Source organism: Manduca sexta, chromosome 17 (genome assembly GCF_014839805.1).
Source record: "Manduca sexta isolate Smith_Timp_Sample1 chromosome 17, JHU_Msex_v1.0, whole genome shotgun sequence".
Lineage (NCBI taxonomy): Eukaryota > Metazoa > Arthropoda > Insecta > Lepidoptera > Sphingidae > Manduca > Manduca sexta.
The window spans coordinates 4,461,433-4,476,544 of NC_051131.1; the positions used below are offsets into that span (position 1 = coordinate 4,461,433).

Below are 15,112 nucleotides of genomic sequence, written 5' to 3' on the forward strand. Positions count from 1 at the left end.
AAATAAAATAGCGTCCACTTCATGACAATACACATTAAGACTGAAAAACCACGGTTGCCGTTGCGCACTTGGCCGCACCTCTTCGCAGCCAGGTGACTAGTAATATAACGCGCTAGCTCTCTTTCACTCTACCTTCAATATTTATCATTTTTAAGAGTCGGCAACCCTTATTTGCGGCCAGATTTAATTAGGCAACCGTGTATCATGATCAACAGAAAAAAATCAGCTTTAATTTGATGTATAGCAAATAAATATACATTATGAACGAGTAAATGTATCATAGTCATACCTGCTTACACCTGGCTGCGAAGAGGTGCGGCCAAGTGCGCAACGGCAACCGTGGTTTTTCAGAGTCTTTATGTGTATTGTCATGAAGTGGACGATATTTTATTTGAAAAACAAATGAATGAAATGTTTTCCGAAAAATCAATTAACAATAATTTAATTAAAAATATTTGCGGCCAAGTTTTAATAGGCAACCTAGTAGATACCTATATATTCTTCTAAGCATAAATATGTGTAAGAATGTAGTTTTTAACATATACTCGATGAGCGCACTAATTCTGCAGCGGGATCTTAGACTATAACATCCACACTTGATGTTCAACTCGATATCTACAACGTTTGTATAATCTTTGTATCTTGCTGTAAAGTGTCAAAATTCTAATGTCAATTACTGTCATTATTCATGCCTCATTTGCGGTTGTTCAGCGTTTATATTTTGGTTTAGATTGTTTTGTCTCAGTAAACGTTAAACAATACCTTTCTAATATATTACGCAGCACGTTTAGTAGGAAGTACATTTCAAAGGTACTTACTAATAATCCTGGATTAATAAATAAGTAAATAAAATGAACGCTCCGCCAACATTCGAATCATTTTTACTATACGATGGAGAGAAAAAGTAAGTTTGTCACTAATTTTCATTAGGGTAAGGTATCGATTAATGAGTTTTATTTACATTTACATACTATTTTAGGGTTCAGAAAGAAGACGACACTAAAGTGACCAATGCGGCAATATTTACAGTCAACAAAGAAGACCACACACTTGGAAACATGATCAGACAGTAAGTTTTGTATATTTGCAACTTTAATATCATCAGTACTTCATCTTTCAATACTATCCCTTTGATTTAGGTTAAATATCAAGGGATTATAAAACAAGACTATTACAATAATTGTTATTGTGATGGTAAATAATGAAAACATTGTGTTTAACAAAAATGTCTTATGACTAAGACATTTAATCTTTAAGTGATTTTTTTAATATTAAGACACCCATGAGCAAAAGCTAGTATGTATTAAATACAACAAAACTGATGAATTTGTATCAGTTCATGAGCTCTGCTCACATACAAGATCTCTCGTGTGTTAAGAAATTTACTGCACTTTCATGAGGTAAAATCTAAACACTTGGCCCATCTGTGTACTGGGTTTTATCCAAATCGAATGACTTTTTATTTTCCTAACATCTTTACATACTTTTGCATGTATATTATTAGGATGAATTTTGTGATGACATGATTATTTGAACTTGTAATTTTTTTTTGTTTTATGAACCTCTCACTCATTAGGTCTTGTTGAATAATAAAATGTATTTATTTCAGCCAACTACTGAAAGACCCAAAGGTGTTGTTTGCAGGCTACAAATTACCGCATCCCTTGGAACATAAGTTTGTATTGAGAATACAAACAACATCGGACTATACTCCACAAGAAGCATTCATGAATGCTATAACTGATTTAACATCTGAGTTGTCCCTGTTTGAAGAAAGATTTAAGGTAAGTGTACAAGATTAGTAGGGATGCCACACATGAATTTTCACCATTTGTTAATTTTAAGCCTTTGCAAGTCTCACTCCAAGATTCACTCAAGAGTTACCAGCTTAATAAATGAAACTTCTGCATAACATTAAGTTCTATTCACTATCAGTTGCACTTAATAGGAACTGTTCAAAAAGGCTACTTAGAAATATATATTTTTGCAATAATATAACAAAATCATGTTGTGTGGCAATAAGCCATTGCATGAAAAACACAATTGCTACTTGAGCTGCAGTCATAGTATTAACACTATATGATATGTTGTGTGCTATTTTTTTATAGTCATAATATTTTAGCAACAGCAAGTGTGCATACACTAATATGGTCCTTTACTTATTGAGTAACAGATTATATTAAAGTTGAATGACTAATATTTTTCCCCAATATCCCTATAATTATGGAATTTAATATACTACACTATTTACCTTTAAGAATAAGGATAGAATGGGATTTAAGGTTGCCTTATGACACATATTTCATAGATGTGTTTAAATTTATTTATTTATATGGTATATTTTGTATGTTTCAGGAAGCAATAAAGGAGAAGAAGGAAGGCTTGGATTAAATTTGTTGGAAATGGAACAAAAATTTAAGATAGTTCATAAAGATTTTTACATTATAAGTACATTATAAATTCTTTTTAAATAGCACTTGTGTTTTAATTCAACAATATGAAAATATTGGAAACATATTCTTACAACTTAGGTTTCAAATGAGTTTTTTTGCTGGAGGATAAAATCTTTTATGATCTTGTCGGTTTAAATTATATGTAAAGCCACCCCTCGAGTGGCGCAGTGGTTTAGGGGATAATTTTAAAAAAAATGTGCTCAAATGAAATCTTAATTTTGAAAGATTGATATATAGCTTAGATTTTAAAATGATTGCAAGACTCAAAAGAAATTTAAAATTTTGCTCAACGGCTCTTTGTATGGTCAACCACAACATTGGCTGTACTAATTCGAAACTCTAAATATAAATATTTTTCTAATATCCAAGATAAGACAAAAGTTTAAAGGCGATTCGACTGTGCATGTCATTGCATATTTATCCCTTTGAAAGGTTATAATCTCATTGGAGAGACAAAACTAATGTTTACATACTTACAGAACTAAACATAAGGAAAAATGAAACACACGCATTTAAATCAATTTTATGAAAAGGGGGTAAAATGACAGAAGAAATAAAATACAATTGTTATCCAATTAATTTATTGTTTATAAAACTGTAATATTTTGGTGTTTATTTAGTTGATTAATATGCAATAAGAGATGTTTAAAATCATGATTGTGATGGAAATTAATCAATTTGTGCACTACAAGAAGTGATTTCTCAAATATGCATTATATCCAGATAATGCAAACGAAAAATAATACCATTCACCTAATTTATTGATAAAATAACGTGCATAATTGACTTACTCAATAGAAAAGAGAACAAATAGTTCTTATTTACACATAATAATTGCCTAAGAATTTGACTAATAAACAAGTGATACCATATCCATGGTAAACAATAATAAATAATACCCAGGCAAAACGTCAACAACAATAACGGTAACATTAAAACAAAATAAACAATAAATAGACATTAAAATGTTTCTTCTTCATCACAGTTTTCTGTAGCGTGGCCAAACACTGCAACAATCAAAGGTAATTTGTTAAAACATGTTTTAGAAAATTTTTATCAATATGCAACCTTATCTAGTCGATTCGGATTAGATATTATGGTTATTTGTATTTGCTTATCTTTATCATAATTACAGAAAAAAATATTAGATGAATAATTATTGGTACACACGTTACTTTACTAACCGCCATTTTAAATAAACGATCCCAATTTTTTTTACCTATTTCAAAAACGGATCAATCAAAACAAAGTTTTCTTATAATATGCTTACATATGAGATATTTTGATTGGTTCATCTCGGAATCGGATTAAAGATTGAGATTAGGATCGTTTATTGAAAACAGCTGTAAAACGAATAATCTTGAGCAATTGTAACCAGGAACACTTAGGGATACTATGCATTAGTACCAGTTTCACTAAAAATGTACTTTTAAATATTTTTATCTTAATTTGGATAAAAAAATAATTTTAGCATGGGTCAGTAGCGTACCCTACCTACCTTCACAAATATCGCAGTAAGGTCGCGGCGCGGGCGGCGAGCGCTTGCTGCGCGCGGGCGCGGGCGCGTCGGGCTCGGCCGCCTGCCGCGGACACTCCTCCGTGTCGTGCGCGTCGAACACGTCGCAGATGTCGCAGAACAGCCGCGGCGCCACCGCGCGTCTGCTACGACCGTTACTGCTGATTTGTATAATACCATTATACCTATACACTATTGTATCGCACACATGAATTTGAGCCTTTTCCTTTAATGTATAAATAAATGTAACTAAACATTTTAAATAGAAAAAATAATTAAATCTAGTGGTTCCAAAGGATGTAAGACATTTCTTGTGGTGTTACTGCTATTTAAAAGACTCAAGTACGAAATTTTAAATATTCTCAAAGGAAAAAGACATACAACAGTGGTGGCTCGTTGACAACGGAACTGCCTTCCAATGCCTGCACCCGCGCCATTAGCTGCTCATTTTTTCGTTGCATGTCCACAATCACAGAGTTCAGGAAACTCACTTGGCCGTCTAACATTTCTTTTTCTTCTAACGTCCTGTAAAATATAAATGTGTGTCAGAACTCAAAAACTCACTTCTTATTTGGGGTAGACAACGGTCAGAGTTTATAAATTCCTACTTTAGTTGTTTGTATCTTTAATGATGTTTTGTCACTTTGCCTTAGAATATATTGACCAATGACTAAATATAAAGAGGACAGGCCTCAAAAATTAGCTATATGAATAAGTTATATTTATGTTAGGCAAATCGACGCAGAATTGTCAATATATATGTCTATCTCTTTTACTCAAAGCTTACTTGTAACGCAACAAAAAAGACAAAAATAATTGCTTTCTTCGCATATGGGACTATTTCGTTTACTTCAACACACTGGGACCGCCTTGCGGCAGAAACGCCATTTGTTGCAGGCGAGTCAGCAAGTACATGTAGTGTCAGACGATGTAAACAAATCTTCATAAACATTGAATTTAAAGTAATATAATCATATTCTCAATTGTTCAGTGTGTTTATTAGTGTATTTGTTAAGTTTCGAAAATGACTCAGTGTTGTGTGAAAGGATGCAAATCGAATTCACGCAAGAAAGACCCCGAAATATCTTTTCATAGGTTAGTAACTGTTTTTACCGAAAATTAGCAAATATCTTTGTATATTTACTTTTTGGATTTGTTTTTATCAATTAAAAAGATATGTGGATCTGGTTTGTTAAGCTTTGGACCCTTTTAGGCGTGATTTATACACATTAAAATCATTATGTTTGTTTACACACGAGCTTAGGGATGGGTGGGTGGATTTGTTTAGAAATTATTGATATCGATATTTTAACAGACGCCCGTTTATCAGTTACGGTTTTTGTCTTTGGAAAGAATGTTAGAGCACACATCAATATTGTATTATCCAGAACGACAAACTAAGTGAAATTAGAATATTTTTTAAGATAACCAAAAAATTTAAAAACCAAGGCAAAATGAATTGAGAATATTGAGCGACGTGATTGGAATCCTACACCAAATACATATTTCTTTACATTTTGAGAAGATATGCATAAACCACACGTTTAATTAACGCGAGTAAAGATAACTGTTTTCCAACAATATTCCCGATAAGTAAAATAGTAATGATTATTATACTTCACCTAATAGTAATATTACTTTAATATATTGCTATGAATAAAATTAGAATTGTTACATAAAAGAATAGATAAACATAAAAGAAACAACATAAAGATGAAATGCAAGATATATTTTTACAATTGGCGGTCTTATGTTTCGAGCAACCTTTGCATGCACGGAAATAGATACATAATCATATTGTTGTTATTGCAAATAATTATTATAATTGATTATCTTAACCACCATCTTTACGCTCATTGATTTTAGTTTGCTGAAACATGGTTATGTTTCTCGATCAAAGAGCATAATAATAAAATAAAATAAAACCAACCAAATAATTGCTGACTACGCTATCTTATTCCATTTATCATGTATTAAGTAAATATGTTAATCTGTAACTTAAATTTTTAGCAAGGAATAGTGCAACATACAAATATAGATCAAACACAACTGGATGTTTGTCACAACAGGTACTGCTTTCTTTAACAATTGTTACTTATAAATAAGTTTCAGTTTGTTTGTTTATATTATGGTTCGTTATATTTATATTATGGTAGAACCTAACCCTTTTCGTATTTGATCTTTTTGGGCTTGTTTGTCTCTCTTTTAATTCTTCGATGTCGATACAAAATTTTCGGTACTAGCATATCACTATTGTAAGGGGCGGAGTCGGCGCCATTTTATGCATTAAATGTGCCGCATGTCACGTGACCATATTACCCATCCTCTATACTCTTTAATCATTGATATTGACTCATTAATTCTTTCAAAACTGTACTTACTTTTGTGATGCAGTATCACCTTCTCCCAGTATACCCACAGCATTATTGTCATTTTTGTCCTTAACATCCTTGCCTTTTGCAAGTTCCTTTTGCAACATAACCTTTTCTCTTTCAGCTATCTCTAATTTGGCTTTTTGGGTCTGTAAAGAAATAAAATACGTGACACGACTACTTCATGATTATCTCCTAAATATTATCGTGCATACAAAATTTAATGACTTACATTGACTTCTTCTTGCAACTTCGTTAGTAAATCATCTTTCTGTTTCAAATCCTTAAGTTTGCGTTCAATGTCAGCCTTTAGATTATTTACTAATGCTTCATTATTTTTTAAATGCTCTGCTAAAGATTGTCGTGAAGACTGTAATTCAGTCGATAGCTTTTCCAATTTGCTATCTTTTTCTGCATCAGAACTTTGTTGAACTACAATTAATTCTAGTTTTTGTGACAATTCTGTTATTCTATTTTCAGCGTCGCTCAGTTTTTGCTGCAATTCACTTTGTTTATCTGTCTCAGTTTTAATTTTCTCTTTAGATTCTTGTAGTTCTTTTTCATAATCGTTTAACTTAGCTTTTAGTTCATGTTTAACGTGTTTACTTTCTTTTTTATATTCATCATATTGAGATTGCAGCTGTTTATTTAAATCTTCATAATTTAATTTTTGTGCTTCATTAATATTAGTCAATTGTTTTATGTCCTGATCAGATTTGTCCAATAACTGTTGTAATTCAGTCACTTTCTCCTTAGATAATTTTAATTCTTCCATCTGTATTTCACTGTTGGCTATTTGGCTCTGCAATGTCTTAATAGTTTTATTTAGAGATTCCACTTCACCGGAATATTTTACATTTAATTCATTATATTTCGCATGAGCTTCCGCTACTATATGTTGCATGTCATTAGAACCTGATTTTAATGTTTCGTTAAGCAAATTTATCTGTGCTTCTTTTTCTTGCAAAGCGGTTTCCTTTGAAAGTAACTGCTCTTTTAATTTAAGCATTTCTTCTTCTAATACACTTAACTTCTTTGATTCAGTCTTGTTGATATTGTCCTGAGATTTGACAATGTTTTCTTTTTCTTGACACTCTTTTTTAAGTTCATCATTCAGTCGCACATTTTCCACCAAATTTTTTACAGTCGTCTCGTATTCTTCTTTTAATTTATTGAATTCTCCTAGAATTTCATTGCATTTTGCTTCTAAGGAGCTCTTTTCTTGGGTTAAAACTGTGTTTTCTTTTTTTAAAGACTCAAATTGGCCGAGCTGTTCCTTAAGTAGCGATTCTTCGGTAGAAGAATTTGCTATAAGACTCTCATATTTTTGTTTTAAGCATGAAATCTCCATTTGAGCTTTATTGAAAGTTTCTTCTAAATGTTGCCTGCTTTCTACGGCTTTCCCAAGTTCCTCGTTCACTTGTGTTATTTGGCGATCTTTTTCAATCACTATTTCCATATTAGATTTTAAATCAACCTCTAGCATTTCTAATTTTAAAGTTAGATCTTTGATAAGAACCTGCTTTTCTTCAAGTGATTCTTTCAATCGTGCTTCTTCTTCTTTTTGATTCTTTGACTCTTCGGTAAAAGATAATAGCTGTGTTTTAACTTGTGTTAACTCTATCTCATGTTGACTTTTCTGATTATTCAATTGAGTTGTCATATCTTCTAGAATTTTTTGCAAGGAGTCTTCGTGTTTTCTAGCTTCTTCAAGCTTGTTGTTTAAATCATTTTGTGCTATAGTTAATTGATCCACTTTTTCCATAAGTTTCACTTCTGATGTGGCACCCTCAGCTTTTAACAGTGATATTTCTTCTTTATGCTTATCTATATCTATCTCAAGTTTTTTACACTTTGCTTCATATTCAATAGCTAGTTCTTGTTCTTTTAATTTAAGTCTTTCAACTTCTTCTTTTAGAATGGTATTTTCATCGTTTAAGTTTTCGTTCATTACTTGAACATCTCTAAAGCGATTGTTGATTTCAATTGCTTGTGTTTCAAATTCTTTGATCTTATTTTCAGCTTCTTGAAGTTTTTCAACATTTTCACTTATTGAGCGTACAAGTTGATTTTGCTCCAGAGAAGACTCTTCTTGCAATTTGAATAACTTTTGTTTTAATTCTTGTTCAGTTCTAGCATAGTTATTAACAGTCTCCCTGTGTTTATCTTTAAAGTCTTGAAGTTCTTTTTCTGTTTCTTTTAAATGCAATGATAGTTGATTAAATTGTTCGTTAGAATCTGTAGTTTGTCCAGTTAGGTTCAAATATTCCGCTTCTACTTTTTCTTTTGACTTTTGTAATTCTTCACATTTTTCTAACACGCTGCTATGTTGTCGGTTCAATTCTCCAATTTCCAATTCCATTGCAGACATTTTTGTTTTAAGGTCATTATTGTCCTGAGTCAATTTATTAACTAATTCTTTAAGTTTATCATTTTCCTCTTTGAGAATTTTTAATTCATCGGCATTCAAATTAAATTGTGAATTTAGTTTATCGAACTCTAGTTTGCTCTGATCAAGGTTCTGTTTGTGACTTTCGATTTCTTTGAGAAGTTGTTCTATTTTTGTATTACGTTCATCTATTTCTTTTTTATGTTCTTCAGCGATCTTGCTATGCTTGATATTAAAGTTAGCTGTTGCTTGTTCGTAATCATCTTTGAGTTTTATGATTTCTTTATCTCTTTCATGAATTGTTTCTTTGTATTCATTGACTAGTTTCTCAGTGGACGTTGAATTTGTGTTGGATTCGGCAAGTAACTTCTCGTAGTCTTTAATTTTTGCGCTTAGATTTTGTTGTAATTCTAAAATCTCGGATTTACTCTTTTCATTTTGTTGTGTGACTTCATTTAACAAACTTTCATATTCATTAATTTTTGTTGAATATTCTTCTTTTACGCGTGTGATTTCATCTTGCAGAGTTTTACAAGCTGTCTCTTGTTTTTTCTTGGAATCTTCAAGTTGTTCATAATCCAACACTTTGGCACTTAGTTCCATTTTTAGCTTAGTTATTTCCTTATTAAGATGGACTTCATGTTCCTTATTGACAGCGATTACTAAAATATAATAGTATTTTAATTGTTGTAAATTAAATTATTTAATGTCTAAAATATGGTTAATTAGCTTACCTTTGTTCAATTCAAGGGTTTTATCATCAACAGTAGCCTGTAATTGTGTCAATTTGGTATTAAGGTCGATGATAGTTTGACTATTTTCTTTATTTATTCTCTCCAACGTTTGCTTCTCGGTTTCCAGTTTTGATTCGGCTAGTTGTAATTTGGCCGTCAGCACAGAAATTTGAGTTTCGAATTCCGTTTGCGCTATTGCCAATTTAGTCTTGCTCTCATTCAATGCCTTTTCCGATTCTGTTTTGACCCGTGCTAGTTCATCGGACATACTTTTACCTAACGAATCTTTTTCGTTTTCCTTTTCTTTTAGAAGAGCGTAAGCTTCATCTAATAATTTTTGAAGTTCTGATGACAACGCTGAAAAGTTACATTGTATTAATGTTATTGATAATAGATTAAAATAATGTTTTATGAGTAAGTGTGCGTACTTTGAGCGGCGGTTAGCTCTTCCTTGTGTTGTTCGGCGGCGGCGGTGGCGGCGGCGGCCTCGGCGCCGCGCTGCTCCTCCAGCGCCTCGGCGCGCGCCTTCTGGAGCGCCGCCTCCGCTTCCAGCTCACGAATGCGCTGCTCTCGACTGATTTTTTCGTTCTAGACATTAATTAAAATAGGTGAGTACTTACTGTGTGTTATTTATTTATTTAAAAAATATTTTGTATAAGGAGTTTAATAGATAGAAAGAAGTTGATATAATAAAATTAAAAAAAACTCGGTCATGTACTCACCTCCATCGCTTCTTTATATTTCTGTAACAAATACAAAGTAATTTTATTCATTAAAAAAGTTGAAAATGTAAATACCTACATCACATACCCAGGAAATAGATAATTAAAACCTAGGTATATCGTTATATGCTTAACTTCAGAGCTGTGTTATATGCTTAACAATCAGTGAGGACTGTTTAGACCAGTCAATGCGTGCCCACTTTTAGGTCTTGGAATGTTTCTGATTAAATCAAAGAGGATGTATTGTATATATAATCTGAGAGCTTTTGCCGGGCTTGAACAGTGACATGCAAAAGTATTAAACATTCCTTAACGTGAAAATGGGCTGTATAGAATGTACCGTACATTGTAATCTTCTTTATTGATGTTCTCCTCTTCGTTCCTGAACATGAGATCCTCCACCTTCTGTCGTTCGTCGTCCAGCAGTTTGTTGAGCTTGTCCAGCTCCGCCTTGAGCTTAGCATTCTCGTTGTTAGCCTAGAAATATACGTAGGCATCGAATATCAGTTTTTAGTACAATAATATATTTCAAACTGACTCCGGAGCTGACAACAAATATTAGGTGCTATATTTGTATCTTAATTGAAACCATTAATGATTATAAGTAATTATTAATGACAATTTAAAATAAATACAAGTATTTATTAAATTGACCGGAACCAAATTAATTAATATTTTACAACCACACGTGGTAAATATAGGTAATAAACCTTTAACCATCGCACAACGAATTAGACGATAAATTATTTTATAATTAAAACTTTTTTTTCGTACCTAATGAATAAATCATGAAGCGAACAATAACATTTTATAAATACATTTAGCGTGGAATGGAACGTACTTGTGTTGCCTCCTTCTTAAGCTGTGAGAGTGCGGTCTCGGCTCTGTCCACTTGCAGCGAGACCTTCGCCACTTCAGCACGCTCAAGTTCCCGTTCGCGCATCAACCGCTCCAGATGTTGCTGCTTTTCTCTCAGCAATTCCTGTTTTATTTAATATATTTTTTGATTTAAAAGTTATATTTGTCTGAATAAAATTTGCTAAAAGTAGCTAATTCGTTCATTTAAGTACTTATCTATAACAAAACATGCCTGTACAAAATTTGCTGTATTTTGGTAAAATTTGAATGCAAACAACGAATTATGTTCCATAATACACCAGTTATAAGTTCTAACACTATGAACTAACAATGAATACCTAGATAAAATGATGTATAGACATTGTATTATATACAATATGAAAAAGCCGAAATATCCACTAAAACTTAAAATATGCATAATCAAAATACTATTGATTATAAGTTACGTTTATTTTAACAATAATCAATTGTAATTTTTGTTACAATAAAATTACAATATATTTTTCATTAATTCCTAAAACAAACTTGTGAAGTTTGTCTATGAATATTAATTTGTAGATGGAAAACACATGAACTGACTGGCCAGGGTTTGAAATTGGCGCCATTTCCACAGAAACCCCTTGAGGCAGAGTTTGGACGTTGCGGTTGGTAAATGTTTTCATATATTTAGTTTCTCATGACCCTAGTTTTTGTATAATAGAACATTTATTTTCCATTGACTTTCCGATAGTAAACTCGATACACAGTATAATTAGCGTTTTGTGCATTTGCATATGCAAATATCCGGTATCTTATTATGTATAAATTAGGTATTGTATATTATGCATTCTATAGGATTAGATTAGGTTAGGTATTCTGTCAAAGTCGATAACAATGCGTCATTAAATAAATACATTCATGAGTTATAAGTAATATTTACTAATACATTTTAATGAGTTAGTATTGATTTTGAGAGTCGACTAAACATTTATTAAGTAGTATAAAATATCTCTATAATTTTAACAACCCAAGCTAATAAAAGCGTGTTAAAAACTATGAACGCCGCACTGCTTATTATGCTATCATGCAGTCATACATGCAGCATTATCATAGAGCCAATATAAAAAAATAATATATAACACATAAATTAAAATATTTATGTTGTAGATTCGGTAATTACTTTCAAATGATATAAATTTCGCAGATATACTTAAGTAAAAAAGGGCCAGAGTTCAAATACGGTATAGTCCATATTTTAATTAAAATGGGATAAATCGAGATATCTCTAATAGTGCCCCAAAATATAGTTTCGTAAGTACATTTTATGGGCCAGGACTAGGTTTGAAGAAATAATATAAGAATAAGAATAATAAGAACAAATAATAACACAATCCGTACCACGTATGAGATATTTCGACATTATATTATTATTAAATACAAAAATAATGGTTTCAAAAGACGCATAGCCTAAAAGAGATTGTAACATGTTAATTGTTAACATAAGCAAATGAATACGTGCGTTGCCTACCTACACCATAAACAAATATAGATCATGCTAATAAAATAAGCAATAGGAGTCTTTAGTATTAAGTTATATAGTATCCATCGCCTAACATATCGTCTGTATGTGCGCAATTTCAAAAACAAATCTCGCGTTAATTGACCATTAATAATTATTTAACCACGTTTTATTTTTTTGCCTTTTCTGATTTTATAACTACTAGTCACAAAATTAAATTAGCCCGTCTGTAGCCCGCGTTACAACTGAAAAGCATTGTTGAAGATAAGGCAAAGGCATTAAGCGTCATGCGGGCATCCAATAAGTATCGATTTTAGCGTTCATTAGACCACTTAGCACATCCACAATGATTCATTACATCGTGCATTAAGTCTTTACCTAAATTGGTTATCGTAAGCGCCGCACCTAAGTTTATGAGTTAGGTGTTTTGACGGGCATGTCGTAATACTCGCCTTGTATGAAAATATACCTACAAGCTATTTATAGGCCAAATGAGAATTGTGTGAAAATGTTTTCAAGGATAATACATACGTATAATTAGTTTAAAGTTAATTAGTCATAGGGTAATTTGGCTGAGGGTTATTTTAAAAATATCAGATGGGAAAAGGCGTTACCTATAATGCCAGAAGATATATAAAAATACAAAGGGAAGCTATTCAGATAGCAGTCAGAGATCCAAGTCAATCTCTTAATTAAAACAGGAATCTGAAGATTTTCTAGAACGAACATACTTTTATTACAATATAAGTATTTATTACCCTCAATCCACAAGTTTTTTTTATTCATTTGCCAACCCTGGAGTTGCTCCATAAATGATTACGATATTTTTGGTGATTGCTTTTTATGTGTTGAACAAAACCTTCGAGGCCCGATATATGTAATATCTAAATCCTCGCATTAGTAGTCATTAACAGTAAGAACATATTAAGGTCCTTGCCTTTGATGTTTTGATTAGAAAATTAGCATTTTAAAGTTTAATTGATAATATTCATTAGTTTATAAGTTAAGTACTTCGCCAAAATTCAGTTACCTCAGAATTCAGTCTTGCAATGTCAGAATTATAGACTTAAACTTATGCGGGAAGCTCAAACTGCTAATTATAATACAAGCAAAAAATTAAGTGCATTATATTGTATACATGACTTAAGTATTCTGTAGTTGTTTTTTGCTAATTAACTCTGTCAGTGACCGACACGGTGCTCTCCAATCTGCACGAGACTATTCAAATTTATGGTTGGATATATAGAAAAATACGGAAACCGCGTTTAAATTCCCAAACATATTGTATAGACTACAGAATCTGCATTATTAGGTAATAATTAAGATCCGCTTAAGTCTTTGCTACCGGTTATACTTAGTAGTGGCGAAGCGTCCATATAAACCGATTCCATCTTCCCTTTTGTAAGCAAGTACAAAATAAATTATGTTATTAAATAAATAATTAATACTTATAGCATAGTGGCCTAAAATGTAATTATAATTAGTACGTATATTTTGTGTCGGCTTTCCTTTCGGAAAATTACACACTTTGCCACTGATACTTAGATAGTAAATAGTAGGTATACCTAATCATCTTCCACCTGCGCTGAGCCTACTGTGAGGTCGGCGACACAAACTTTTTGAGCATGTTGCAAAATCGATTTTAGTTATATAATAATTAGATATTATATTATAGTATAGATTAATTATAACTGAGAGAAGAATGGGTATTGAAATTTATGGGGAAACTCCATTAAGTACTTAATTGACCTTGAATAGGGCGAATGAGAACATTACAATAAATTTATGTTATTCTAGAATTATTTAATGTTATTGTAGGTCATGTTGTAATTTGTATTTTAATGGAAGCTTTTAAAATGTTATTTTTTGGAATTAATTATTGTAAAGACGCGTAATCCCAGAACTTAGGACTAATGTTGGATCAATATTGTTTTAAAATTAATTAAGCCAAATTTAATTAAGATATATGAATTTTATGAAATAATTGGACTGCGGGACCGTCACCCCGTATATTCATGTCTCAGCTTTCAAAGCAGTTTGTGTTGGTTTTTTTATAAGATTGGACTGTAATTAGTTTGTAGAGATTGATATTAGGCTGGCGGCTCATCGTAAAAACTACATCCAAAATTTTCTGCAACATGCCTGCAAAGGCCTTATCCCGATCCCACAACAGCGAGAAAGACCATATAAAAGGAGACTATATTTTACGAAACATTATATTAATATCGAATCTATTTAGTTTTTCAAAATATAAGTATAATAAATTTTGATTTTTTAAATAATAAGGCACCTAAAAGAATGTTGTACTGGAGTAGAAGAAATATCGTATTCCCATTTTACATATTTACAATTTGCATGCACTCACCAACACCTTATTGCAATCCAAGCGATATTCCAGCTTTGTAATACACCGTAAAAATATTATATTATAAACCTCATACCATAAATTCTCTTGTATTAATATGAAACTACTTAGATTCATCTAAATAATCCTAAAGCTAATTAGGCTGATAGTTTAATTTCCTTGATCATTATTCATCCAACTTATCTATAAGGGTATAGAGATTAAT

At 31.7% G+C, this 15,112-nt stretch overlaps 2 protein-coding genes across 24 annotated transcripts in view; one reads left to right on the forward strand and one right to left on the reverse strand.

The window, feature by feature from the left end:
• The first annotated feature begins 649 nt into the window (after positions 1-649).
• LOC115445173 (DNA-directed RNA polymerase II subunit RPB11) lies at positions 650-2,476 on the forward strand. The gene is made up of 4 exons (XM_030171354.2): positions 650-904; positions 980-1,069; positions 1,610-1,784; positions 2,356-2,476. The coding sequence occupies exons 1-4, from the start codon at positions 852-854 to the stop codon at positions 2,389-2,391; spliced, it is 354 nt and encodes a 117-aa protein (XP_030027214.1). The 5' UTR covers positions 650-851; the 3' UTR covers positions 2,392-2,476.
• Positions 2,477-3,017: 541 nt separating this feature from the next.
• Positions 3,018-15,112, reverse strand: part of LOC115445150 (restin homolog) — a 53,534-nt gene continuing 41,439 nt past the window's right edge. For 19 of the 23 annotated variants that reach the window (XM_030171292.2, XM_030171288.2, XM_030171285.2 and 16 more), the window contains 10 exons: positions 11,028-11,168; positions 10,532-10,663; positions 10,187-10,207; positions 9,893-10,052; positions 9,465-9,821; positions 6,574-9,392; positions 6,351-6,490; positions 4,351-4,494; positions 3,952-4,130; positions 3,018-3,460 (listed from right to left, as the gene is read on the reverse strand). In XM_030171292.2, coding sequence (XP_030027152.1) covers positions 3,414-3,460; positions 3,952-4,130; positions 4,351-4,494; positions 6,351-6,490; positions 6,574-9,392; positions 9,465-9,821; positions 9,893-10,052; positions 10,187-10,207; positions 10,532-10,663; positions 11,028-11,168 — 4,140 coding nt within the window. In that variant the 3' untranslated portion in view covers positions 3,018-3,413. The remainder of the gene's footprint in view (positions 3,461-3,951; positions 4,131-4,350; positions 4,495-6,350; positions 6,491-6,573; positions 9,393-9,464; positions 9,822-9,892; positions 10,053-10,186; positions 10,208-10,531; positions 10,664-11,027; positions 11,169-15,112) is intronic. The other 4 variants (XM_030171291.2, XM_030171286.2, XM_037439613.1 and 1 more) reach the window with 3 other exon arrangements.